The sequence below is a fragment of the Rhinichthys klamathensis genome, unplaced genomic scaffold (genome assembly GCF_029890125.1).
Source record: "Rhinichthys klamathensis goyatoka isolate OS25496 unplaced genomic scaffold, OSU_Roscu_1.1 h1tg000015l_1, whole genome shotgun sequence".
NCBI lineage: Eukaryota > Metazoa > Chordata > Actinopteri > Cypriniformes > Leuciscidae > Rhinichthys > Rhinichthys klamathensis.
The window spans coordinates 907,297-935,203 of record NW_026606567.1 but is presented as its reverse complement, the minus strand read 5'-3'; the positions used below and the strand labels follow the sequence as shown (position 1 = coordinate 935,203).

The following is a 27,907-nucleotide window of genomic DNA, read 5'->3' as shown; positions in this document are numbered from 1 at the left end:
TGAAAGTGAGAAAGCAAATCAGCCACAGGTAATTTTGCAGAATGAGAAAAGCATGAGATGACCACAAAATATAATGAAGTCAGATCTTTTTTATTTAGAAAAGATTAAACATTATACAATGTTTCCCATTCAGTGAATTTGTCCTTGTCGGACATTGTATTCGCATTTAAAACAAATCAAAATGCTTGTGCTTTGCAGCAATTTGAGACTCAAGAATGTTAATTATTGATGATCAAATCAACTTTTTCTATCAACTTTAAATGTCATAGTCACAATGCCATCAATCCCAGCTTGAAGTTCATCATGTTCCTGGACGCTTGACACTCCTTTAGGGGTCCCAGTGAGAATGAGATCGCCTACTTCCAAAGAGATGATCTCACTGATGTAGTTTATGAGAAATGGGATGGAAAAGATCATCTGGGATGTGCTTCCACTCTGTTTCAGGATATCGTTCACCTTCAACCACAGATTGATGCTCCCAGGGTCTGGGATCTTCTCCTTGGGGATGAAGTCACTAATGGGGCATGAGGTGTTGAAAGCTTTGGCCAGGGTCCATGGAAGACCTTTGGACTTGCATTCGTCCTGAATGTCTCGAGCTGTCATGTCCAGGCATAACACATATCCAGCCACATGGTCCATGGCTGAAGACTGAGGAATAGCAGTTCCTCCTTTACCAATGACCACCCCGAGCTCAACTTCATGGTGGAGATTGCGGGTGTAGAAGGGGACCAGAATAGGAGACCCTTCCCTAATGTAAGCAGACGGGGGCTTCAGGAAGAGCACAGGCTCGCTGGGAATTGCATTTTTGAGTTCGATGGCGTGATCTGCATAGTTTCTCCCGACGCATATTATTTTCTTTCCCCATTCCCAAAAGCGAACAATATTCCTCGTGCTCATTTTGTAGTCCAACACCAGCGAGTCCTGCAGCCGGAAATAAAATGACCTTTGGTCGCTTGATAACGGAGGGCGATGAGACGAGTTAGTAGTAGGCTACATTACGAAATATGTAAATCTAGTGCGAATAAAACAAACAAAAAACTGATACCATTGTCAGGAATTAAGTCCAGGAAACATTATTTGACTTGAAGAAATCCATCACAATCACGAAGCCCGAAAAGCGATATCAATAGTCCTACTACGGCAAAGGCTTACCTTATGAATATTAATTATGTCTCACAAGAGTCCTTGAGATCTGTCCAATGGCGAAAGCTGCGTTATTGAATATTAATGAAGTTTTGTTGACGGTCCTAGTTTGGCCATCCAATGACAAAAGCTCAATTTTATCTCGAGTAAAAGATACAATTTAATTTAATTAATTTATTTCATTTTTTATTTGCAGAGTAAAATTTTATTCCCAAGTCTTTAGCTGTTTTTGTATTGTTTGCTATTGTTTTCTATTGCTTGCATAAACGTTTTTTTTTTCATTTCTTTTGTTTTTATCAACAAAATGGATATGGATTGGATTTATGGATTTATACTTATGGATATTATTCATATATGGTTTAATTAATTGCATTAAAAATGTCACTATTTGATGTTTCATAATATTTGTAAATAAAATATACGAATGTCTTTTGTTCTAATTTAAATGTTTTTATTTTCTAATTGTTTTATCATTTTATATAGAGGCTTACTGTACGGTGTATTGTATTTTATTGTATTGTTATGGCTCTTATTGGATATACATTAAATATTAGGTCATGTGACATGAGTTCTGAATAAATGGCCAATGAGCCTTCACTGTAGTAGGATTCGTAAATAACCCCAAAACAGCGTGGATTACTGAACGCGCGACACTCCCTCGTATTGGATTGGTTAAACGAGGGGTCAAAGTTAAAAAGTGGGCTGTTTTGCACTTTAAACCAGAGCTTCTACTTCCTCCTCCCTGTGCTGGCTGTAATATCAGACAGCTGAAGTCCTGATATGCGGTTCAGGACACTGGCGGCGAGTGCATGCACTCTCGGTGCTCTCGGAGCTGCTGTCGCGCATAAACTCGGTATGTTTACGAGGATCTTTCCTCGCGCATGATCAGAAAGAATGCCTTATTTATCGATATGCATATGCATCCATATGTCAGTGCTGTCACAGAACCGTTGGTGTAATGGCAGTCAGTGTTTTGATCTAGTGAAAGAATTGTTCCCTAAGTGGGGAGTTACATCATCTTGGCTGTTGACGTATGTCATCGAGCATGACATGTGGCATGAATAGATAACGCATTCTTGATTAGTGTTCATGTAAAAGGCAAAATGCAACACTTTCCATGTCTTGCGTGTGGAGTGACGTAAGTGTAAACACTTCGTGCTTTATGTTTGTTCTGCGTTGTGCAATTGAAAGTTGTAAAAATACTTATCAAATATTTCTTAATTCGCACTTTGGTGTTAACAGAGCTGTATTGCAATAATATAATACGCCGTGCATTATATTTTACAGTATTGCATTAGATGCAATAGGGAGAAAATGACTAAACCAGCATCAAAAAATTAAACCGTTTTATCACAATATATATACGCATTTTCCATAAATTATAGATGAACACCAAGTGTTGATTTGAACCCTACATTTTTATAATGGTAAGGTCTCAAACATATATATTTTAAAAGAAATTACAAGTTTTATTCAGCTTGGATGCATTAAATTGATCAAAAATGACAGTAAATAAAGTTCATTTCTGTTTTAAATCAATGCTGTTCTTTTGAACTTTCTATTAATCGAAGAGCCCTGAATGATGATAATAATAATAAATGTTTCTTGATCATCAAATCGGCATATTAGATTAATTTCTGAAGGATCATGTGACACTGAAGACTGGAGTAATGATGCTGAAAATTCAGCTTTACCATCAGAGGAATGAATTACATTTGAACGGATATTCAAATAGAATTTAAAATTGCAATCATGTTTCACAATATTACTACCAATACGACTAACTGTAGTTTCCACCAAAATGCTACAGTTGCTGTAGTAATTGTTATCATAATAACTGTATAATCATAATATAAGAATGTAGGAACTCCTTCAAACTGAATGAGATGTTTCAAAATCATTTTTATTCATTTAAGAAAAAAATAATTTTCATTTGGATTAATTGCATTTTAACATTGGAAAAAGCAGGTCGAACCAGTTTAAAGTAGTCAAGCTGGTGAAGCACTTCTGTAACATGAATAATGAGCCTAACCAGTTCCGCAGAAACTTAGACAAGGTCGACTACCAGGAACTTATGAGCATGGTTTACCATGGTTGATATCTATGTATGTTATTCAAGCGAGAACATTTCCTGATCCCGAATCTCTGTTTTGAAGTTCCTACAGCCTGGTTTCACTCCGCTCTAAGGAAATCATCTCTGGTGGAACAGTCAGATATGAAGGTCGAACTGCTTCCTGCTCTCACCGACAACTACATGTACCTCCTCATCGATGAAGACACCAAGGAGGCAGCCATAGTCGATCCAGTAGAGCCCCAGAAAGTAAGAATATCTCATTGTGGATATTACACATTGTGCATCGCATGGATTCATAATATTGTCATCTGTCTCAGGTTGTAGATGCGGTCAAAAAGCATGGCGTGAAGCTCAAAACTGTCCTGACCACTCATCATCACTGGTAAGTCAGACCTGTAATAAAGCCCATGCACACTAATATGACAGTTTGATTGGGGAATTAGAGGTGATGCTTCATAACTTCCAGGGATCACGCTGGAGGAAATGAGAAGCTGGTGAAGCTCATGCCGGGACTGACAGTGTACGGAGGAGATGACAGAGTGGGAGCTTTAACTCAGAAAGTCACACACTCCAACACTTTCAAAGTAAGACTGGTTTATATAATATATACTACTGTTCGAACGTTTCGGGTCAGTAAGATTTTTTTTTTTTTATACAAAATTGAATAGTTTTATGTGATAATTTGATCAAAAGTGACATTAAAGATATCAAAGAATCCTGTAAAAAAGGTTTTAACAAAAATATTAGTCAGCACAACTGTTTTCAACATTGATAATGGTAATAAATGTTTCTTGAGCATCAAATCATCATATTAGAATGATTACTGAAGGATCATGTGACACTAAAGACTGGAGTAATGATGCTGAAAAATCAGCTTTACCATCATAAGAATAAATTACATCTTCAAGAAAACAGTTATTTTAAATTGTAATTATATTTCAAAATATTAATGTTTTTACTGTATTTTTGATTTAAGTAAATGCAGCCTTAGTGAGCAGAAGAGACTTCTTTCAAAATATTTATAAATCTTATTGACCCCAAACTTTCGAATGGCACGAATTGGCTTTGAATGCAGCTTAGCCAATCAGAAGCATGCACTTCATACCGCTGGACACATTTCAGATTGTTTGATCGTTCCAGGTGGGCTCTCTGAATGTAAAGTGTTTGTTTACGCCGTGTCACACCACCGGCCACATCTGCTATTTTGTAACAAAAGAAAACAGCACCGAACCACCGGCTGTGTTTACGGGTAAGACACATTTTCATACACTACCGTTCAAAAGTTTGGGTTCAGTACGATTTAAAAAGAAAAAAAATGTTTTTGAAAGAAAGCATTTACTTGATCAAAAATACAGTAAAAACAGTAATATTGTGAAATATTATTACAATCTAAAATAATTGTTTTCTACTTTAATATGTTTTAAAGTGTAATTTATTCCTGTGATCAAAGCTGAATTTTCAGCATCATAACTCCAGTCTTCAGTGTCACATGATCCTCCAGAAATCATTCTAATATGATGATTTGTTGATAAAAAAAAAACATTTCTGATTGATTGACGTCCAAAGAATGTTGTTCTTTGATGAATAGAAAGTGCAAAAGATCAGCATTTATACTTTTGTAACATTAAAAATGTCTTTTACTGTCACTTTTTATCAAATCAATGTATTCATGATGGATAAAAATATTAATTTCTTTAAAAAAAATAAAGGGGTGGTATAATGGCCCTTTTCACAAGATGTAAAATAAGTCTCTGATGTCCCCAGAGTGTGTATGTGAGATTTTAGCTCAAAATACCCCACAGATAATTTTTTACAGCATAATTTTTTACATCCCTTTTTGAGGGTGAGCAAAAACGTGTTGTTTCGTGTGTGTCCCTTTAAATGCAAATGAGCTGCTTCTCCCGGCACAGAGGGCGGAGCTTCAAGAGCTTGTCTGTGTAGCTATGTTTCCATCCACACGTTTTTATCCGCATTAAGTGATATCGAATGAAAAATGTCTTATGGAAACAGTAAAATTCGATTGAATATCGACTCAAATGAAATACGATCGGTCTCATCGGATTTTATCTTGATCGTTATACGGCTTATGCGATAAACGCGGATGGAAACGTTATTATGGTGCGATCCATTTTGCCTAGTAAAACTTTGTTCGCAAATGTTGGCTTGAATGTTGTGTAATTCGGTGAGAAAATGAATGGAAACACCTTAACATGTCTCAAATCAATTCGATATACCAATTTGATCGCAAAACTGCATGTGACGTCATTACGCACAGGTTTTTATCCACTTTAAAGCCGTTTGATGGAAACACACTTTCAACAGCTTTATTCGCATGAGGTTTTTTACCGAACTTCAGATAATTCGATTGACAAGTGGATGGAAACATGGCTACTGTGTGTTACCAGCTCCGATTACCTCACGCAGACACACGCTAAAAATGTCAGAAACTCTTCTGCCTTTTATGTTTAAACCGGAGTCGGACAATAATGGAGAGACTCAAGAAGAAGTGACAACATGTAGAATGCAACAGGACGTTTCTGAATGGTTAGTTGATGAATTTATGTTGCTGATGTGGAGTTAACTATCTTCTAGTCATTGATTAGCATATTCTGCCATGATAATCTATAAAATCGCTTGTGTGGGAACTGTTGTAAGATGCCTACAGAGTGACATGATATTGCATTTGTGTCACGCACTGTATTGCATGTGAAAAGACGGATTCTACAGCTTGAGCAGACTCACAAATGTGCTTTACTACAACAACTCTTCCTCTTCTCAATCTCAACACTGCTTGCGTGTTCCTGGGGGCAGGGTTTATGTAAATTTTAGGGTTAGTGATGTCACTAACCCGGGAGGAATGTCCTGTAGTCCCTACCAGCCGTTTGTTGTAGTCCTTAAAAAGCTATTTCTTTAAAAGCAAATATCTCCCTTTGCTTTGAACTCTGAGCGTTGTAATTTTGCAGATGTTGTTTATGCTCAAACAGCAACATTACACACTAACTAAAATTAGAAAACTGAAATCATAATCAACCACCCCTTTAAAAAAAAATCATACTGAACTCAAACCTTTGAACGGTAGTGTGTAGTGATTTAACAACTTTACTGATTTAATTTGCTCAATTAAAAAAAAAAAAAAAAAAAATTAAGTTCCACATTTTTGAGCAGAGACTACTAAAACTATTCTGACAGTCTGACATATGCACACTTTGTAGAACTGTATTGACAAGGAGTTTTTTGTCTTGTTACGTTCACATTCTGAATAGGAGATACCCTGTTCGTGGCCGGCTGCGGGAAGTTTTTTGAGGGTACCGCTGATGAGATGTACAAAGCCCTGATCGAGGTTTTAGGCCGTCTTCCTCCAGAGACGGTAACAATTCCCCTAAACTCTAAACTCAAATCTCTGTCTTTGTGCTATAAAATATCACTTAACATTTCATTTTAAAGCAATAAATGCTGTTAAACTCTTACTGTAAAAAATAAAAAAAAACTTTTAAGTAATAAAAAGTCGCATGTTCACTCACAATTTCCTCCGGTTTCAGCGTGTGTACTGTGGGCACGAGTACACCATCAATAATCTGAAATTTGCGCGGCATGTCGAGCCAAAAAATGAGGCTATCCGGACAAAGTTGGCATGGGCTAAGGTGTTTAACTCTTCTTTAACATTCATTTACTTCAGCTGCAAATACTATCATAGTGCAAGTGTTTGAATAACCTTGTCTTACATTGATTAGGAAAAATACGATAACGGAGAGCCGACCATTCCTTCTACGGTGGCTGATGAGTTCACATTTAACCCCTTCATGAGAGTGAGGTATGTGAAATCATTCCCAAATATACAGTTATTTATATCTACAGCAAAATATATAATTAACTTGCTTAACCATCTTGAACTTCACTTGTTTGTGCATTTCACATTATCTGGACATACGAGTAAACTTGGTATATTGCTGATAAAATTTAAGCATTGGTTTGAACTTATTGAAAAACATTAAGAGACAAAAAAAAAATAGAAAAGTATTTTTTATTATAAAAAATAAATTCTAAAAAGTATTATTTTAAAATCTGTTAAAATGCTTAAAGACATTTATTATTTAAAATTTAATTTAGTATTAAATAAGTTTTCATTAGTAAACTACATTAGTTAACATGAACTAACAATGAATTCTACAGCATTTATTAGTCTTTGTTAATGATAATCTCAATATTTACTAATACATTTAAGATGAGTTGTGTCTGTTAACATTCGTTTATGCACTGCGAACTAAAATGAAGATGGACATTTTTTTTTTTAGCTAATATTAACAAAGGTTAATAAATGCTGTAAAAAATATATAGCATTAACTTGTTAACAAATGAGACATTGTAAAATGTTACTAAGATTTTTTTTTCCCCCTCACGTCTTTGTGTTTGCACTTCAGAGAGAAGTCGGTACAGGAGCATGCTGGGACCAGTGACCCGATTGAAGCCATGAGAAGTATCCGTAAGGAGAAGGACAGCTTTAGAGTCCCGAAGAATTGAGTTTTTGGGCTTGTCTTTGTGATGGTCATCACTACTACGCTCATCGTTTCACTAACAATAGCAGGACATGAGGCACATGCATAAACTCTGTTGCTTTTTACACATGCTTCATTTATATCAAAAGCACAATTTTTGGGCTGCGTATCATCTTCAATGAGCAATACACAGGATTGTTAACCTGCAAAACAATGCATTTAAATCATTGTTACAAGCAATAGATCAAACAAAAACAGATGTTTTCATCGTTAAAAAAATACATTAATGCCGTCAATTTGCATTTAAAAAAAATACAAATGTACTAGGTCTGTGCTGTAGGCCAAATTTTATTTGTGCAAGTTTTATTTTTGGAAAGGATCCAGGCCATGTCTGAACCAATGTTGTGTGGTTAAATTATAGTTTTATTTCAGAATGTCTTAATGTGCAATGTTGTTTTGTAAATCCAAAATAATTATTTTTAAGATGTTGACAAAGCGAGGTGTTCCAGCTAAATTTAATTTGGTGTGTTTTAATGTCCATAAGAAAATTGCATTTGATTGAACTGCATTTATTTTCATGTTTCTGAATGATTTTGAATGTAGAAAATATTGAACACTGCATACTTGTTTTAGCTTTTCGTCTTGTTTCAGCCAATCTTGCACTAGTCATCAGAAGTAACAGAGAAGATTTAATTATGATCATACAAACTGAATAAAGTTTTAATATAAATGTTTACAGCTGTTTGTTTTTCTAGAAATGCAGTGGCACAGATTTTCTTAATGATGCAGTGTTTTATTACCCTGCTTTGTGTGAAACAATAATAAGGACTAATTGTAAAATACTAATTATGTTGCAATATTATAACACCAGAAGTCTGCAAACAGTCCTGGATCAACTTTATCATGGTATAAAATCAAGGTTTATAATCCCGTTTTAAATACAATGTTACACAAATGAAAATAATGTACTGTGCAGGACCAATTTTAATACAAATGTTTTTGTTGTTGCTTTTTGGAAGAAGAAAAAAAGGATAATTTAAAATGCCCTGAATCAAAATGCCAGAAAAAAAAAACAATCACAAATGCGCACAAAAAATGTATTGAGTAAAATATATGTATAGTTTATTTCCTCAATAAATATAATTACATTCATGGAATTATTATATACATGGAAACGTTATTTTTATTGTCATCATGAATCAAAATGTATTCTCAAAAACAAGACAGAACTGTTTTCAGTGCATACTACATTGTAACAATGAATTTACAGAAGCATTCAACACTTTTACACAAACTCAAGGATAAATGAGATAAAATATAACAAGGCAACATTCATGGACAAGTAAATACATAAAGTCCGGTTTGATATGTAGTCTGAACTCAGCGTTCTTCAGCAGATATCTAATAGGCGCATATTTGCAGGAAATATTACTTCATCTGTCCATTCAACTGTAATGACATAGCTGGTGTAGTGTCTGATGTATGTTAAATATTGCCTTAGCGCACACAGAAAGGAAAAACGCTAACAATGTAGTTGGTTGATCAGCGTCAGGGCAGCTCCTCACCACTTTATACTGAGGCCACTGTTGTTTTTTTCTACGGCGTGGTACTGCGTGTGCAGTAACTGTCGGGCTTTCTCGTCTCCCACGCTCTCCACCCAGCGCTGATAGAGTTCAGCCACTCGCGAGTCCTCCTCTGGCACTGCGGTACGTTCACTGTGGTAAAGCTCCTCCACCTGCTGCAGCAACTCTTTGTTGGACTGATCTGATGAAGGTTTGAGCTGACCGCCGCCGTTAAGACATCCTGTAGAGTTCAATTAAACGCGTTTGTGAATCAGACCTTATTTTAAAACCCTACTAAACAACACTGACTAACATTAAGAGCCCTATTTTAACGATCTAAGCGCATGGTCTAAACTAATGCCGAGATTTTCAAAATAATTGGGTCACTGTTGTTTTCACACTGCATGACTATCTGGGGTAACATATCTTGCTCTCTCATTGGCTGTCGGTCATCGCCGATGTAGTTTTCAGTCAGAACACATTCACACAGCAGGATTGTGAATCGCCGACAGGTCCAGATATTTAGCATGCCAAATATCTCACGGGCGTCGGCGACTCGTCGGCGATTCTCTCAGATCGCGTCTTTGCTCATTCACACTGCGTGATTGTCACTCGCGTGAACGAGCACCGATTTGCCTGTGATTTCGGGCATTTGTCAGCGATTTCTCAAAACCTGTCGGCGAGCCAAAATCGGGGCTAAAATCGTGCAGTCTGAACTCAGCATAAAGGGTGTCCGAATCCACTTTTACTAGTTTAACGACGGGATCTAAGCGCATGGTCTAAAAGGGTTGTCCCTATTCTCTTAATAAGTAATGGGTGTGTTTTGGGCGTAACGTGCAAAAAAAACAATCAGATTCTCACCTCCCATTCCCTTTAAAAGCCAGTTGCGCTTGCGCCATGGCGGATTCGCTATTTACATGGCGGAATTTCCAACCGGAAAAACTGAACGCGTCTCCAGAGCGCAAACGGATCTGCTCGTGCGCGAGGTTAAAGCGTGTGAGCAGACCATCTACGGGACAAGCCGGATTCCACCATATCTTTATGTACACAATAATAATTTTTTATATTGTAATCCTTTTATTTGTAATATTTGGCATGTTTTGTGTGCTGCTGCGCATCCCTGTGTGAGTAACAAAAAAAATATTGGCGCAGTCTATTTCAGTCGCCTCAAAATAGCAACGCGCCAACAATGCGCCTGAACACACCTCGTTTTCAGACCAGCACGCCCATGGGCGCACAAATGCATTTGCTATTTAAACAACGTGGAGCAGGACGTGAAAATGATAACTGCGTCAGGCTGAAACTAGCAAAAAACACTTGCGTCGCGCCTGGTGTATGATAGGGGCCTAATAGGGGTTATGCAAGTTTAGAACAGATATTATTCAAGAGAACAGGACTAGTGGTGTAATTTCCTACCTGACGGACATGCCATCACTTCTACAAAGTGGTACGTTGACTTCCCTCTTTTCAGCTTCTGCACCAGGTTCTGAATGTTCCTGAAGCCGTAGACGGCAGCAAAACGCAGCAGAACTTGACCATCCTTCTCCAGAGTGACTTCCTGGAAGTCCTTGTTTCTGTTTGAACAAAAAGAGAGACAAATAAAATGTACCTTACGAAATAAGTACTGAGGCACTACCACGATACACAACTTTTGGAAGTTTTATTTGAAGAACAAACACTTAAGAACAGTCTTTTTTTTAAAAAATCAAATGCGACAAGCATATTATTCCTTAACAAAACAGTACTGTGGTAGTACCATGGTAAAGGTATCAGGGGTATCATGTTGCTCACTAAGGAGCTTTAATACATACTATGGAACTGAATGATTATCATATTATTATCATATTCATATACCAAGGTATTTACACTGCTCCAGTGCACTTCAAATAATACCATGCAAATGGTAACTACAATTTCTGACCAATTTCCAGTTATAAAAATGTTTTAAATAGTTATTTTTTTTAAATCATTTTATACAGAAATTAGATTAAATTAGTCAATTAGAAATTACTGGGTGATTTCTCTCTAGTAATTTCTAGTCAAAATAGAACTTTTAAAAGAACTGGCTGTAACTACTGGCTATAGAAAATGATATGATATTACCATGATCTAAGGCTATTATTGTAAATCATTTGGACTTTTCCAGACCTGAAAAATCACACTTTTAAAAATTCTCTCATATTTCTAGGTTTTCCTGGTCTGCGGAAACCCTGATGGAACCATGGTAAAATTTTCTAACATTTATTAATTCCAAACTATCTCAACCTTAAAACGAATATTCATTATTTAGGTACTATTTCTTAAAATATTAATAAAGTGTAGACACTACCATTCAAAAGTTTGGGTTGGTAAAATGTTTTAATGTTTTTGAAAGAAGTATCTTCTGCTGTATTTGATTTAAATAAAAAATAATAATAATAAAAAATTAGTAATATTGTGAAATATTATTAAAATTTGAAAGAACTGTTTTCTATTTGAATATGTTTTAAAATGTAATTTATTCCTGTGATCAAAGCTGAATTTTCAGCATCATTACTCCAGTCTTCAGTGTCACATGATCCTTCAGAAATCATTCTAATATGATGATTTGATCAAGAAACATTTCTTAATATTCAATGTTTTAAAAAAACAACAGTTTTTGCTGCTTAATACTTTAGTGGAAACTGATTATGAGAGATTTATATAAAGAGATTTATAGTTTAAAAGGACAACATTTATTTAAATTTGAAATCTTTTGTAACACTTTTGATCAAATTTAATGCATCCTTGATTAATTAAATTAAATGCATCCTTGATTAATAAAAGTATTAATTTCTGTAACAACAATAAACAAAGACTGACCCCCAACCTTTTGAACGGGTAGTGTACATATAACATATAAGTGTACAGTTCTGGGATCTTTGTAACAGTATTGCTGTGTTCAGACGTACTTCACTGTCTTGTATGTGAGTTCATCTACTTCAACCCCAAACAGCTGTTTTGCAGCATGTTTGTAGATGTGATGAAGGTATCCTCCAGATCCACTTCCTGCGTGACGCAGCAGCTCCTCCCCACAGACGTTACTGAACCTAAAAACACACATTCATGTATGACACAATTTCTATTATGCATTAATACTATTGGTTTGGCAAACATGAAGAACTCACATTGCGTCTAAAGGGGCCAACTCCACATCTCTCAAGGACACTTTCTCCTCCTCCAACATCTTCAGAACTTCTCCTGTGAACCAAACGCATACAAGATGAGGGACTGAGCCTTGCTGTTGTACACCCGTTCATCTTTTAATGATGTTAGATTCACTCACCTGAAGTAATAACACAGTCCACCTCTCTGGTCTCATACTCGCCAAGGTAAAAGTCTGGTCTGGAAGCCTCTAGTTTCTTATCATAGCAGGGCATCACAGTCACATGGTAGATCTTCTGTGGTGAAATACCCTATCATAGCAAATGATGGAGAATAAAATGACCTTAATTTATCATGTAAATTAAAATAGGTGAGACATATGACTCACTGTTAACTTAACTGAGAAATATTTAAAGGCTGCCTGTCATTTTATTTACTATGTTTACTTATGTTAATACCCAATGTAAATAAAGGTATGTGTTCAATAGTTGTGTGTGTTCCATAGATTAGACTCTTGTGAAAGCTGCAAAACAAAAGACTTTACTCTGCAGCTTAGCAGAGACCAATAAGATTTCTTTTTACATAAGAAAAGAAAATTTACAATATAGTTAAACTACAATGAAACAATACAGGTTTTTAATGTGGGACTTTGTATTTGGCACAAAGCATTGTGGGCAGTTTGAACAGAAATTCATTGTTTTGTACCTCCTGAGAGGCAAAATAGCCCTTGACTAGAGAACCCATGATCTGCTGGGGCGAGCGCGTTGTGCTGATGTACGGGAGGATGAATTCACCATGAGTCTTCTCAGCATAGCAAATCCAACCTGGATGAAATACAGAGAACAAATCCATGTTGGACCCATAATAAAGCACACTACCATGAATATTTGAGAAAATAAAAATACAGATTGAGAAAAGACTACCTGGACAGGCAGACGCCAGCATCGGTAGGGCCTTCTTGTCCACTTCCTTCCGATTGAATCGCTCCAGAAACTCCTTCTGGCTTTCTAACAGGCTGAAAGAGCGACTGAAGCCGGTCTCAAACACATGATGGACACCTGAAAGATCAGTATGGCACTTACATGATCTCAATACACAGAGGAGCATATGGAAACCCATTTAGCAATTTGTCACAATTCAGACTTTTTTTCTTTCTTTTTTTACAATTTGGACTTTTCTTCTCACAATAGCTCACAATTGTAAGTTATAAACTCCTAATTCTGAGTTTACATCTCACAATTTTGACTTTGTCTCCTAATTCTGACTTTTTTCTCGTAATTCTGAGTTTAAATCTCACTGTTTTGACTTCATCTCATGAGTTTTAAATTTTCATCTCGTAATTCTGAAAATTTTTCTTGTAAATCTGAGTCAACATCTCATAATTCTGACTTTTTCTTGTAATTCTAAGTTTACATATCATAATTCTGACATTTTTCTTGTAATTACGAGTTTACATCTCATAATTCTGACTTTTTTTTCCTCCTAATTCTGAATTTACATCTCGTAATTCTGAATTTTTTTTCTTGTAAATCTGAGTCAACATCTCATAATTCGGACTTTTTCTTGTAATTACAAGTTTACATCTCGTAATTTTGACATTTTCCCTCCCAATTCTGAGTTTACATCTCATAAATCTGACTTTTTTTCCTCCTAATTCTGAATTTACATCTCGTAATTCTGAAATTTTTTCTTGTAAATCTGAGTCAACATCTCATAATTCTGACATTTTTCTTGTAATTACGAGTTTACATCTCGTAATTTTGACATTTTCCCTCCCAATTCTGAGTTTACATCTGATAATTCTGACTTTTTTCCCTCCTAATTCTGAATTTACATCTCGTAATTCTGAAATTTTTTCTTGTAAATCTGAGTCAACATCTCATAATTCTGACTTTTTCTTGTAATTCTAAGTTTACATATCATAATTCAGACATTTTTCTTGTAATTACGAGTTTACATCTCATAATTCTGACTTTTTTTTCCTCCTAATTCTGAATTTACATCTCGTAATTCTGATTTTTTTTTCTTGTAAATCTGAGTCAACATCTCATAATTCGGACTTTTTCTTGTAATTACAAGTTTACATCTCGTAATTTTGACATTTTCCCTCCCAATTCTGAGTTTACATCTCATAAATCTGACTTTTTTTCCTCCTAATTCTGAATTTACATCTCGTAATTCTGAAATTTTTTCTTGTAAATCTGAGTCAACATCTCATAATTCTGACATTTTTCTTGTAATTACGAGTTTACATCTCGTAATTTTGACATTTTCCCTCCCAATTCTGAGTTTACATCTCATAATTCTGACTTTTTTCCCTCCTAATTCTGAATTTACATCTCGTAATTCTGAAATTTTTTCTTGTAAATCTGAGTCAACATCTCATAATTCTGACTTTTTCTTGTAATTCTAAGTTTACATATCATAATTCTGACACTTTTCTTGTAATTACGAGTTTACATCTCGTAATTTTTACATTTTCCCTCCCAATTCTGAGTTTACATCTCATAATTCTGACTTTTTTTCCCTCCTAATTCTGAATTTACATCTCGTAATTCTAAAATGTTTTCTTGTAAATCTGAGTCAACATCTCATAATTCTGACATTTTTCTTGTAATTACGAGTTTACATCTCGTAATTTTGACATTTTCCCTCCCAATTCTGAGTTTACATCTCATTATTCTGTCTTTTTCCTTAGAAATTCTAAACTTGCAATTCTTTTTTTTCCTACCATGGACTAAAAAAATAAAGTGTGAATTTTGTCTCGCCGTTCTGAGTTTATACTTTTTTCGAAAAAAAAAGTCGCTATTACCCTTTTTAAATGTATTTTTAATTTCGTGGCGGAAATAAGCTTCCATAGGACGATGTCTTTGACTGATCAGATGAATTGCAGCTTCCAACTCACCCACATTTTTCAGGAATCTGGTGAGTCTGTGGGCCACCTCGCTGCTTTTGAGACCGTAGTGTGCAGCTAGAGAGGCTCTTGACTGAGGCGATACAGACACCACCACCACCTTCTGCTCGCTACTGCTAACCTGCTGCTCGAGGCACAAACATGTTTTTAGGTGAACTATTCATGTGGAGCAAAAAGTTAAATGCAGTTTAATGAGTGTAAAGTACTGCACACTTTATTATGACGTAGCACACGGTACAGTTCCTCATGACTCTGTTGGGTGATAAGGACACTTTCCGCAGACGTGATGCAGCCACTGCAAGCGAGACAGTCGTTCAACGTAATCTTGGCTTTCTCCAACTTTTCCTTTTGACCATCCTGAGAAATAAGAATATTCAACATATCTATCTAAGGTGACAAATCAAAAACATACTTTGCTATCAAATGAAACAAGACAAAACACCACAATACTGGCTCAAAATAAAAGTCACATAATTTGTACTCACCTGATGGACCTGAAAATAACTGCCATCATCTTCTATCTGGATTTTAGCCACAGATCTGCCCTGTTTCTTTTCCACCTTTACAGGCTTTACACATTCCTGATCAATTGGGAAAATTAACAGCAGTGAAATTATATTCTGTATATAAATGATATACCTTACCGTTTAAATGTTTGGGGTAAATAAGAGTTTTAAGAAATTAATTTACTTTTTATCAGGGTGCATAAAATTGACCAAACGTGTCAGTTAAAGGTTCTCTAAGCGATCCTGGGTGACATCACTTCTTGTTGACGTTCGAACTATTGTCAAACAAAACGGAGGCTAGCTAGACCCTCCCTCCTCCTCATCCGCACACTAACCCCCCAAACCACACCCCCAAACCCTTCTTGTCGGTCATTGGCTGGAACAGTTTGTTATGTTTCGGGGAGCGGGTCGCTGCAGTTTGTTTTTGTTGCTGTTTGTGGAGCCTGGGCTGTCTACAGAGATCGCGTTTCTTTACAGTGTGTTCAGAGGACAGGCAGCCAGCGGATAGTGAGGAGATGTTTGCTGTATGTGACAAAAAATGTTTTGGCCAAAAAACGCGCGACATCGCTTAGAGCACCTTTAAGATATTTATAATGTTACAAAAGATTTCCGTTTCAAATAAATGCTTTTCTTTTCTTTTCAACTTTCTATTCATCAAAGAATTCTGATAAAAAGTATCATGGTTTACACACAAAATATTAAGCAGCACACAAGCTGTTTTCAACATTGATAATGACAACACGGAAAATAAATTACATTTTAAAATATATTTATTTTATATTGTGATAATATATTTTACAATATTATTGTTATGTTTTTACTGTATTTTTGATCAACTAAATGCAGCCTTGGTGAGCAGAAGAGACTCCTTTCAAAACATTTTTAAAAATCTTCCTGACCCTAAACTTTTGGACACTTAGGTCATAGTTAAAAATGTACGACTGCTATTGTTTTAGATGACAAATACATGATATGTCAAAATATCAAACAAAGTGTTATTCGCACTTATTTTTAATTAAACGGTGTAGAAGTAAATTTCAGTGCATGACAAACTGTCAAAATACATTTTGAATAGAATATAATACCCAACAAACTTGTGTTTGTCATCTGTTTTGTTTTAAAGTTATGTTTGCACTGTTTTTCTTACAAATAAATCACTTGGTTGGATATTTTATCTAATGCCGCATTTAAGTGTGCCTGAAGTGTACAAAAACTTTTTAGGACCACTGTACATTAATTTTATATACAGTAAGTTAAGTTAGTTGGCAGATCATTAGGTTTTAGACAGTCACTTTCTGTATCTGACAGAGCAAATATTGTAGGCCCACCCTTAGGAGCTCGAACTAAGCAAATGTTCTTGATAATTATTTAACGTTACACATAATACAACATGTGTCACTTTTAGAAACGGTATCGTTCTCTGTATACAATCAATGTTACATCCATTTATCTTTTTTTTTTTTTTTTTGCCCAACATATTCAGCTGATTAAATGTAAATGCGTTAAATAAACAGAAATGTGTCTGCTTTTAATGTTACGGACAGAAACAACAATTCAACCTGAGACGGAGTGATAAAATCATCCAAATCCGTGAGCTGAAGCACACCGCTGAAATGCGACGCCATTGTTTTTTACTGCTACCAGTAAGCCTGTGCTGTGGTTGGTAGGGCTCTGTGAATGACTTCTAAACTCTCCAATCGTAGACCACCTAATAGAGGCTCTGCCCAATCAAAGCAAACAGTAAGAGGATAAGGGCGGGACTTCAGCTGATATGACTACTACAGGTCAACTGTTTTGTCACATGATGTCACACTAGTGTATTCTATGGTGTATTCATTCAACGTCGAAGTTTTTGCATTTTACATATTTTCATATACGGCAAACATCTTATTATTTTTCTAAAAGCATTGAGATTAAACTATTTAACTTGTTTAAATTGTTATGCTGATTATGCAATTTATTAGCATGTATTATACATTAAAACAATGCAAAATACAAATTTCACTAGTGCTCTCAAATTCGGACTTCCTATATAAAATATAACTGGCAAAATATATTTTTAGATATATATTTAGATATGTTTTGTCTCAAAAAGAATATTTAAATAATGCTTTAACGTTAGCTGGAGACTGGAGTATATCATGCAGGGCTCCGATGTTACGTTCTTGACATGTAATGTCAATTGTCAATTTTAAAAAAAAAAAATGTATCAGCAGTAGTAAGTCATGTATGTTGTACTGTAACATACTGTACATAATTTATCTTTTGTAGCAACTGGTATTATTTATATGCGCATGTATAAGACATATTACGGTCGCCTATCTGAATAAAAGACGTCGTAAAGTGTCGATGTGACGCGCACAATTACTTTCACTGTCACGCAGTTTGGTTCAGGTGTTCGCGGTTAGTCAAGTGCATAAACAAGTTTGCCAACCAACCTGTCATTTGCCAATGCAAATTTACTGCCGTGTGAACGTCACGTGGTTAAACAGGTTGAACTTGCCTAGGTTTCAACAGCACAGATGCACTTGCAGCACAAGAAATTACTTACGGAAGTAAATGTATGTCTGCTTTCCTGCAGCATAAAGGATTTATTTTTCCCTAAAGAATTGATGATCTTTAACAAAGTAAGTAGACGTTTCGATATTTCTAGAGTAATAGCAAGATGCATCCATTTATAAAGCCTCTGTGTAAGGAAAAAAATGTGTCCTTTAAGTCAGAATTGTGAGAAAATAAATAAAATGCATGCTGTATTTTTGATCTACTTTGATTATTGATGCATTTTCTTTATTTAAACCAGACTATTTGCATTTGTAAAGTGTTTTTAAAGTGTTTTATGATTATGATGATTGTTACTATAAATACATATATTTAATAATAAATGCGTATTTAGAAGAGTTTTTTTTTTTCTATTGATATTATGAACACTAACAGGTAAAACATTTTTGCTTGCCATTATGTGTTGTGATTTCCAATGCAAATTTTGTATTTTAAAGGTCACCTGAGTTTAAAGCCTGCCTTAAATTTTATGGTTTATCCCATCCACCTGCAGAGACACTAACATGAACAATCAAAAGTTAATGAGGTTAATCATCGGTGGGTTGGTGATTGTTGCCATGGGGAAATTTATCTTTAGCCCAAGGTGAGGATTGTAGTTCTCAAAAGTCTCCATGTACACACGTGCATCCATGCATCTTTCAAACAAGGCTTCATTGTCCCAAACAAGCTCGTAATTGCATTTTAATTACCCTCTATTTATACCTCAAGCAAAGGCACAAGTGGAAAGACACACCAAATCATACAAAGTAGTAAGTTCTGGGCTGACCAGCGTGTCCCGCAGCTGAATTTGGATGAATATCAGGAAGATCCTGTCAAAAAAGAACATACAGACGGCCCAGTGGTTCAGCCAGAGAAAAAAAACACGATCCAATCAAAGCAAGAGGAGTTTGAGCCAGACGTTTCTGACAATACACAGACCGATCCACTAAAGATTGTACACTTGGATCTGAAAGGTGCAGCACCCAAAGTCACATACCTAAAAGAGGTGGGAATCTATGCAAACTGGATTGTGTTTCAAACGTGTATGTATGAATAGTGTCCTTTTTAAAGATTCCCTTTGTGTTCTTTAACAGATATTCCCTCTACTGTCATCTCTGGGTGCTAATGGGATATTGCTGGAATATGAGGACATGTTTCCCTATGAGGGGGAGCTCGCAATTCTCAAATCGGGCTTTGCGTACAGGTGGGTGACTGATTCTGAGCTTCTGATGAGCTGATCTTGACTTAATTTGACTCAACAATTGAAATTCCATTATTTACTCACTCTCATGTCATTCCAAAGCTGTATGCTGTTATTTTTTGTGGAGTGCAAAAGTAGGTATCCTGAAGAGTAGCCACTGTATGCAACACTTTTCCATACAATTTTGAGTGAACTGTTGTTATAATATATTCAGTGATCACAATCTCATGATTTGTGCCTCTTTCTCTTAATTGCTTTGTCTTAATCTCTATTTACACATATTTTCCCCACTTGTTTGTCTTTATTGTTTACGGTGAAGTCCGGAAGATATTGAGGAAATTAAGTCACTTGCCAAACAGCACAAGCTTGAACTAATTCCTCTTGTGCAGGTGTTCGGACACATGGAGGCAAGTACAGAAGAAGCTAATTATCATAAAACAATATATTTATCTCAAACATGTTCTCACTACATATACTTCGTTAAAGCGCTAAAGGCACCTTTACATTTTTTTTACATGCGCATCAATGTCAACCATTCATGGTGGTTGTGTTTGGAGGCAAAACTCATTCAAATGCTGTAGATGCATTGTGTTTTTACTTGACTTTATTAGCATGCCTAACACTCCTGCTTACACTTAACCAGTCTTTCTGTTCACATTTCAGTTTGTGTTAAAACACAAGAAGTATTTCAAATTGAGAGAAGTGGAAAATTTTCCCAATAGCCTAAACCCTCTGGCCCCAGAAAGCATGGAACTTGTTCAGGACATGTTAACTCAAGTTATGAAGAAGCACCAGGAAGCACGGTGGTTCCACATTGGAGCTGACGAGGTTGGTGGATCTTTATTCTCTACGGATCAGTTAAGAATGGTCGTTTCATGAAAGAAAGAAAATAACAGGAAGGCATGATGAGATTGTTTTCATTTTTGAGGGAATGATTTATATCCACTGCCAGAGTTGGGGAAGTAATGCATTATAGTATTTTGCTACTCCCTAAAACTTTGTTACTTTTTATTCAATAACAAAAAAAGTTCTATTCTTGGCAAATGTAAAGGCCCTTTTCACACCTTTCACACCAAAAGTTAAACGAATAAGCCACATCTGTACAGTGGAGGGTGCAGCTCAAACAAACCTTTTAGTTGTTCTGCCATTCTGGACTGCGTTTCCCGTACAACAACGTAACTCGTTGCTTCGTCCAATGCATTGTTGAAGAAATTAACTTGCTAGTCACGACTGTTTCTCGAAAACAGTATTTTTCCGCAAATTGGTTAATAAAGTGAGAATAAATACATAAAGTATATTTGTGTAATTGAGCATATTTGAAAAAGTATCTCAGATATTTTCTTGTAATTTTAAAAGTAATGCATTACTTTACAATTTACTTGAAAAAAGTAATCTGATTACATAACTCATGTTACTTGTAATGCGTAACCCCCAGAGCTGTCTACTTTTGATTTAATACATTTAGGTGCGTGGCCTGGGCGAAAGCGAAGATTCGAAGCGCTGGCTGGAGGCCAACAATGGAGACATGGGAAGGCTGTACCTCAATCATGTGACCGCAGTGGGGAAATTTATGACCAAACTGAAGCGAGGAATCAAGCTGATCTTGTGGGATGACATGTTTAGGAAGTCCAGCACCAAATCTATCAAAGGTTTGATGCAAGCCTTTAAATTCATTATTTCTTTAAATTGCAGGTGTCAATTTTGATCAATTCAATTTATCCAAATTATCATTGAGAGCTCAAAAGCCACAGGTGACAATGGCATTAGTTTTATTTCAAACCAAACTCTATGGGAATGACCAAAATATCCAAACCCACATTGCACACATTGTGGGCTGCTGTTACAGTTAAAGAAGACATCAGTTTCACATTGTTAATTTACTGTAATGTATTTGCATATGATGATATTGGTGTGGATGAAGCATCATGCTAAATATTTGTCACCTTATGAAATGATTTATTCCGTAACTGAAAGTATGAAAAAGGGGCATAAAGTGCTGGGACAATTACGTTTTCAATTGAAAGTTACTTTGTGCACCTTTTAAGCTTTCAAAAATACAACAATGGCAATAGCACAGAAAAGCAAGTGTAATATTTTTGGTTCTGATTTTTAGAATCAGGTTTGCAAGATTTTGCATCGCCAATGATATGGGAGTACACCCAAAACATGAACGTGAAGGAGATCGGTGAGGCCATCTTCTGTTTCTTATAAATGACAGTCAACATGAAAATATTGCCCCAGTTTATTCGCTTAAAACATATTCCTTATTGTGAATGATTAATCTATGCATATTATTCAGAAGAAAAAAAATTCTCTTTGTAGTCTTTTATAAAAACGTAAAAAATTCACCTATGAAACGATTCACCTTCTTTATGAAACAATGAATAATCTTTCCCACCCCAAACTTTTGAAATTTGTCACATTTTTTTCTCAAACATTTTCTCACACAATATTTACTTATTGTTTGTAGGTAACTATATCTCTAAGTATGAGGAGGCTGGATTTCAGGGCGTGTGGTTTGCTAGTGCTTTTAAAGGAGCCTCTGGAATTGACCAGACATGGACTCCAATCACTCACCATTTAAAAAACCACCTGCAGTGGCAAGAAGTCATTACATCCATGCCACAGTACAAGTCTGTGAGATTCCATGGCATTGTGCTGACTGGCTGGCAGAGGTAAGCTTGCAGTTTTACTCGATTGTTTCTTCAAATATTTTATGCCATTAAACGTGCAATTACGCAAACCTTAAAAGGTAGAAAAGTTTTAGGAACTCCCAAACCTAAAGCATTACAGTGTTTGCGATCTAGTAAATCAGTGGTTCCCAAACTTTTTACAGAGGCGTATCCCCTGAGGCAATTAACATTATTCTGGGTACCCCCTCTCTTACAATTTTCCACTTCCACATTTTCCAATAAGGGACCATATTTGCCCCCTTAAATTGATGTTACAGTGCATTTTTTACCTTTATAAAATAAATGTTTTAAACAAACAAACAAAATTCAATAGAGAAATATGCAATGATGGTGATACCAAGTGAAGTTAGTAGGTGACGCCAAGTTACTGTCTTAATGAGTGAGTCATCGAGTCCATTCATTCATTCACTAACTAAGCAAGTGGCAATTGAATCATTGTCTCTCACAATTCATTAAAAGTCACAGATTCGTTCACGAAGCGTGTGTTGAAAACGTCTCCGGTTGCCTATTGTAACCTTGGTTCCTTGAGAGAGGAGGAAACGAGAGACATTGCGTCAGAGCTTGCGCTATGGGGTTGCCCCCTCCGAATCTACTGAAGCCGTATGAAATCTCGTGGGCGAGAATTCACCCACCAATGCCATTCAAGCGAGCCAAGTAGAGGCGGGCTCACCCGCACTATAAGGCGGTGCTGGACGCCATTGCCTCAGAATCTTTAGACTAAAGCAGAGTGCAGAATCCTAAAACTCAAATAAACAGTGGTGCAAATAAACAGCAGTTTACAACTTACATATTTTTTTTCTTAATAATTTAATATAATAATTTCTTAAACTATATCATCAAAATAAATCACTTAGACAACACCACCATCTCGTCGGGGCTGAAACCGTTGAAGACGAAGGCTGAATATTGCTTTCAGCTAACTTGATTCCTCATGCACAGACAATACATCAGATGCAAGTAAGCAACATTAAGGCTATAATAACACGTGTAAAAAGTAATATGCATAGGTGCCTCGTAGCACATCTGGTATAGGTTTTTTCCACAAATGACCAAAAAGCGATGACTGATTCCCATCTGTTCTTATTACACCATGAATGTGTACAACAGCAATACACATAGATTTAACCTACAAGGGCCATCATTTGTGCAGAGCCAGAGAAGCTGCAGTGTTTGCGCCTGTGACAACAGACTGTGAACCAGCTACAGTATACCACCTAGTTAAACACCACTTTCAGGGGCTTTAACAACGGTTAACAACAATTTCTACACATGACCAATTTGAACACCAACCAAAAATGCCGTTCGTCAAGTTATGAAGCAGGTAGATAATCATTTGCAAAGCCAAACTTGCAGCGCAAGTGAGGAAACATTCAAAGCACAGAACTGACCAGAGTGCTCATGACGGATTTTTTGCCGTCATGTAGAGGGGCGAGAGGTGATCAGCCTTTTTTTTTGCCATTTGGCATTTTTATTGCCAGGACATTTTACCGGGCGAATATGAAAATGATTAGCGACATGCGCTATCTGAATATGAAAGTTGACATATTTTAGGTTCACTAATCCAGCCCCCTGGCCAAACCTGTACGAGGATCTGTTTCAATGTGCTCATTTAAACGCATGCTTTGACAGCGTTATTTGGTCCAAGACGGAATGGGAACCGCCATTTGTCAGGTCCCGGTCAGTAGCCTGCCACACTTCTGTATAACATGACAGAAGCTGAAGAATTTTTAGTCTAAAACAATGCAATTTGCCGCTCAAACACTACACACCCATATGAAAAACAGCTGTACAGCCGGTATTTATCACAGAAGGCAACGAATAAGCGAGTGGCCGGAGTATTTTGTGCCTTAAACAGGACAGACCGCCGCTCTAAGACGCCTCTATTTCACATTGGCAGGTGAATTCTCGCCCGTGAGATTTCATACGGCTTCAGTAGATTTGAGGAAGGAGGGGATAACCCCATAGCGCCAGCTCTGACGCAATGCCGAGTGAACCGAACTCGAAATGGAACTGGTGTTGCTTTCGTTGGAACTATTATTTGGTTGCAAAATAGAGCAAACAATACTGAAATCACTTAATATTACCATTTTGTTTGTTGAACTGTTGTATAAAATCAATGTCACATTTGCAATCGTGTGGATATTTGGAAAAAAAATGCACTCTCGCTCATTGCAGTCTTAAATAGATCTGTATGCACAGTCTGTCTATATTTGTTCTTAATGCTAGTAAGTGCTAAATCCTCACTTTTACAAAGGTACATTGTCAAGAAAGGCAGTTATGTAAATTTGCTAAAAGCAGACTGCACGCAACCTATTCAAAGCATGCTGCTTGTGTGGATGCAGTCAGTTTTGATCACAAAAGATGAGGTAATTTGATTGGATCTCATGTATTTGACCTTTTATGGCATTTTGCCTGTCAGAAATGCATGCTCGGTTTTAATGTGATTTTAAGGTGGTGTAGAATTAAATGAAGGGCAAAACACAGCATTCCCATACCCCAGTTCGGGAACCACTGTAGTAAATGAATAAGCATTGTGTATCAACAACAGTAGACTATTACTGTGGTTAATGAAAAACTGAAAATGTGTGTTTAAGGTATGAGCATCACACTGTGCTGTGTGAGCTTCTCCCGGTGGGCATCCCTTCTCTGGCTGTCTGTCTTCAGACACTAAAATATGGTGAGTATTTATGAAATCCATGTACAGTATATGGATTTATGGTGTGTATATATGGATTATGCTGACCAACAAATTTTATTTCAGGAATGGTTAAGTATGGGAATAAAATCATATGTGATGTATTGCAAAGGTATCATGCTGTCATGTGTTTTGTGTGTGTTAGGTTCATTTGATGCCAAGGCACAGAGTGAAGTGCAACGCATTCTTGGCTGTGAAATTGAGCTGAGCAAAAATGAGTGGTATGAAAATGTTTGAAAACACACACACACACACACACACACACACACACGTTTGTAACAGATCTTTTCTTGAATGTTCTGCAGTAAGGGTGTATCCTTTCCTGGCTCAGATGTTTATGAAATGGTGAAGAAGATCAACGACAACCTTGAGAGTTCAGTCAAAAAGATCATGCAAAGCTAGTGAGTGATCAGAAAATATGAACTCAAATGACATTAATTTGAAGTAGCCAGTATTAATTCTTTCACTTGGTTGTTTTGTTGGTCTTGTGTTGTGCAGCCATTTCAGGGGATCATTTAGTTCTTATCATCGCAAACACAACTTTGCAAACCCTCGTAATCTTGGATTTTTCAAAGATGAACTGAAAAAGTACGTTTTTTTTTTTTGCTCTGTCATATCTTTTAACAGTTATTAGCAAGTATATTTTCTTTTTAATATTTTTCATAAAACATTTTGGTTATTATTTAGATGCAGGTTTCCCACAGTCATAGTGAGCCATTTGTTGTTTTGAGACGGTTCTTTTCACTAAGCTTTTCACTAAGTTCTCAGAAACGGTTCACAAATGATGGTCATAAATGAATTGGTCTGTATCAATTTGTTTAATCCTTGTCCAGTAATTACGACTGACTGGAGAGGTCATGCTACACTCATGAATGTATTTGTCACAATGTATGTTTGCTATCAGGTGTGGGAGATTAATATAAACCATACACTAGAAATTCTGGTTCAAAGAGTTGATCTAGTTAAGCTTGTTCATGCTGTGGGGTGAAACATATTTACAGTAACCTAAATATTTTGCTTTTCTTCCTTGTCAGATTGATGAATGAATGGGATTCCTTTTTAAAAACTTTCCAGCAAATTATGGAAGCCGTCTTCTACCCAGACACAGTAGAAGAGTGGTTGGAAGAGAACGTCAACGAACACCTAGAAAGACTTAATGAAATGGTGGTTGACGTAGAACGAATCATTAAACTCAATGGACAGCCAAAGGTTGAAGCCTTGTTAACTAGGTGAAACGGACAAGCGGACCAACAGGGGGGTATATTCCAAAATGTGACTTTCAAACCTGTCGTGCTCTCAGTAACAGGTGTTTTTTCCACTTCAGGGATCCTGCTTATTTCCTGAAGGCTTCGCTGGTAGTGGTAATAACATTAAAAGTAGTACTCTAAAAAAGTACTGTAATTACACTATGCATGCACTTCTTGAAGAAGTGGACACTGTGCATTGATGCGTTTTTTGTGTGTTTTTGCATGTGTACTTAGTAGTTTGTGTAAATCATTTGCCTTTCCAGTTAAATTGGTACAGCTCTTTTTTTTATTTATTAAATGTCTACACCGTGTCCTAACCAGACGCGATGCGATAAGATTCCAGCGACAAATAATTTGTCTGTCCACACCATAGACTGTAAAAAAAGATGGACGACTCCCCTTCGCTCTCATCCATTGGTGAGAACCATAGACCGTAAAAGAAATGGATACAGCGACCCCATAGATTTCAACGGAGAAAAGTGAAGTCAATTAGAAGCACTCACTTCCTGATGGCTGAGCGAACTGCGCAGGCTCAAACTGAGCTTGACGACGTGGATGTGACCTGAGCAACCTGTCTGACGGTTGTAAGTCTTCTAGTAGCTGTGCCAAGAGGAATCTGAATCAATCCCTTCCGAATCTTGCAGAGACGGAGAGCGTGAGTAGGAGCTGTCCATGAGCTAGCAGCAGGAGCAACTTTATGACTCTCTATTGGCTTCTCCCTTGACTCCACGTCCCCCCAAAGTAATGGAGCCTTTTATACATTGTCGTGTTTCTTTAAAAATAAATAATGGACAAATGTCTTTGGACGCCTCAGATGTGAAGTTATTCGCTGTCAAAGTGACGCCAAAATGAATGTGAGTCAATGGAATGCTAACAGCAGGTGATGGGCCCTAAGGGAAGCTTCAGTTTCCAGCTGATGGATTAGCCCCTTGGTCCACACCAGAGCCATATAGAGTGATCTCTATATGGCTCTGGTCCACACTAGACGCGGCTGCGAGATGCGTAAAAATCAATCAAAACTCACAGCCAATCAGAACAGCATGTGGGCGGGCTCTTGCGGCAAGTGCACAGAGAGTAATCTTGACCATATTTATATAAATACATAGACGCCCTATTGGCCGCTTTGGAACGTTGCTGCGATGCGTCAACGCGTCCGCCATTTTACTGAGGGCAAGACCGCACTGTAAACAAATGCAAGTGAACGGGTGAGCTTCGGTTTTTCTGGATAAAAAAAGAAAAAAGTTTTTACATTTATCAACCGATTTCAGTGGTTTGTACGCGGTGTACAAAAAGTTTCATCTCTAGTTATTTAAAATCTCGTTAGTTAGAATTGTCAAAGCTCAGGCTTGTCATGTAGGCCTATCTGGCTTTTTATGGATACGAATTGTGAAGTCCCCTATACCGTTCCAGGCGGGGTAACTTACATGAGCGCCCGGTGATCGCCTGAATCTCACATCTTTTAAATAGGCGCTATCTTTATAAAGTAAGTTTCTTTACACAGATTTGAACTTTAAACAACTACATTGTAGACTGAAAAACTATTAAAACTACATTTCGTGACACAATAACAGTAGTATTTTAAATTTCGCGGGCTTTTTCCTCTGAACGTTACTATTACTAATTATATCATGACCAAATACAACCAGAAACAAATGTTCAGTCTTGCTTGTGAAAGGTAATTCCACGAGCCCTGTTTTCAATTGTGCGGCGATTTGTAC

At 36.6% G+C, this 27,907-nt stretch overlaps 4 protein-coding genes across 5 annotated transcripts; 2 read left to right on the top strand and 2 right to left on the bottom strand.

Moving 5' to 3' along the window:
- Positions 1-69: 69 nt before the first annotated feature.
- fahd1 (fumarylacetoacetate hydrolase domain containing 1) lies at positions 70-1,123 on the bottom strand. Its single transcript, XM_056272223.1, has one exon. The coding sequence runs from the start codon at positions 895-897 to the stop codon at positions 238-240; it is 660 nt and encodes a 219-aa protein (XP_056128198.1). The 5' UTR covers positions 898-1,123; the 3' UTR covers positions 70-237.
- On the top strand, positions 616-8,444 carry hagh (hydroxyacylglutathione hydrolase). Of its 2 annotated transcripts, none has more exons than XM_056272213.1 (9): positions 616-753; positions 3,300-3,463; positions 3,535-3,599; positions 3,684-3,801; positions 4,358-4,466; positions 6,481-6,584; positions 6,757-6,858; positions 6,949-7,028; positions 7,636-8,444. In XM_056272213.1, exons 2-9 carry the CDS (start codon positions 3,359-3,361, stop codon positions 7,733-7,735), a joined length of 783 nt encoding a protein of 260 aa, XP_056128188.1. In that variant the 5' UTR covers positions 616-753; positions 3,300-3,358; the 3' UTR covers positions 7,736-8,444. The 2 variants fall into 2 exon arrangements, with proteins under 2 accessions (XP_056128188.1, XP_056128184.1); XM_056272209.1 differs by lacking the exon at positions 616-753 and adding an exon at positions 1,837-1,996.
- Positions 8,445-9,179: 735 nt separating this feature from the next.
- Positions 9,180-17,522, bottom strand: narfl (nuclear prelamin A recognition factor-like). Its single transcript, XM_056272200.1, has 11 exons — positions 17,375-17,522; positions 15,795-15,890; positions 15,523-15,666; positions 15,301-15,433; positions 13,319-13,453; positions 13,101-13,219; positions 12,577-12,706; positions 12,419-12,491; positions 12,203-12,340; positions 10,689-10,846; positions 9,180-9,513 (listed from the first exon to the last, which is right to left on the bottom strand). Exons 1-11 carry the CDS (start codon positions 17,438-17,440, stop codon positions 9,272-9,274), a joined length of 1,434 nt encoding a protein of 477 aa, XP_056128175.1. The 5' UTR covers positions 17,441-17,522; the 3' UTR covers positions 9,180-9,271.
- Positions 17,523-18,268: 746 nt separating this feature from the next.
- zgc:113333 (beta-N-acetylhexosaminidase) lies at positions 18,269-26,617 on the top strand. The gene is made up of 14 exons (XM_056272191.1): positions 18,269-18,442; positions 18,812-18,957; positions 19,083-19,359; positions 19,448-19,557; positions 19,874-19,961; positions 20,218-20,382; positions 21,020-21,203; positions 21,668-21,739; positions 22,025-22,229; positions 24,842-24,924; positions 25,088-25,163; positions 25,248-25,343; positions 25,441-25,530; positions 25,977-26,617. Exons 2-14 carry the CDS (start codon positions 18,878-18,880, stop codon positions 26,173-26,175), a joined length of 1,725 nt encoding a protein of 574 aa, XP_056128166.1. The 5' UTR covers positions 18,269-18,442; positions 18,812-18,877; the 3' UTR covers positions 26,176-26,617.
- Positions 26,618-27,907: the final 1,290 nt, after the last annotated feature.

Bases quoted from the DNA above. Each gene is read 5' to 3' on its own strand.
- zgc:113333 (XM_056272191.1), top strand. From the start codon at position 18,878: ATGAACAATCAAAAGTTAATGAGGTTAATCATCGGTGGGTTGGTGATT. The intron at 22,230-24,841 runs GTAAGCTTGCAG...TGTGTGTTTAAG, and splicing joins GTGCTGACTGGCTGGCAGAG to GTATGAGCATCACACTGTGC. The intron at 25,344-25,440 runs GTGAGTGATCAG...TGTGTTGTGCAG, and splicing joins AAAAAGATCATGCAAAGCTA to CCATTTCAGGGGATCATTTA.
- fahd1 (XM_056272223.1), bottom strand. From the start codon at position 897: ATGAGCACGAGGAATATTGTTCGCTTTTGGGAATGGGGAAAGAAAATA.
- hagh (XM_056272209.1), top strand. From the start codon at position 1,924: ATGCGGTTCAGGACACTGGCGGCGAGTGCATGCACTCTCGGTGCTCTC. The intron at 4,467-6,480 runs GTAAGACACATT...CATTCTGAATAG, and splicing joins ACCACCGGCTGTGTTTACGG to GAGATACCCTGTTCGTGGCC. The intron at 6,859-6,948 runs GTGTTTAACTCT...TACATTGATTAG, and splicing joins CAAAGTTGGCATGGGCTAAG to GAAAAATACGATAACGGAGA.
- narfl (XM_056272200.1), bottom strand. From the start codon at position 17,440: ATGGCGTCGCATTTCAGCGGTGTGCTTCAGCTCACGGATTTGGATGAT. The intron at 15,434-15,522 runs GTGTGCAGTACT...TGCCTCGAGCAG, and splicing joins GTGTGCTACGTCATAATAAA to CAGGTTAGCAGTAGCGAGCA. The intron at 13,220-13,318 runs GTAGTCTTTTCT...TATTTCATCCAG, and splicing joins GCTGGCGTCTGCCTGTCCAG to GTTGGATTTGCTATGCTGAG.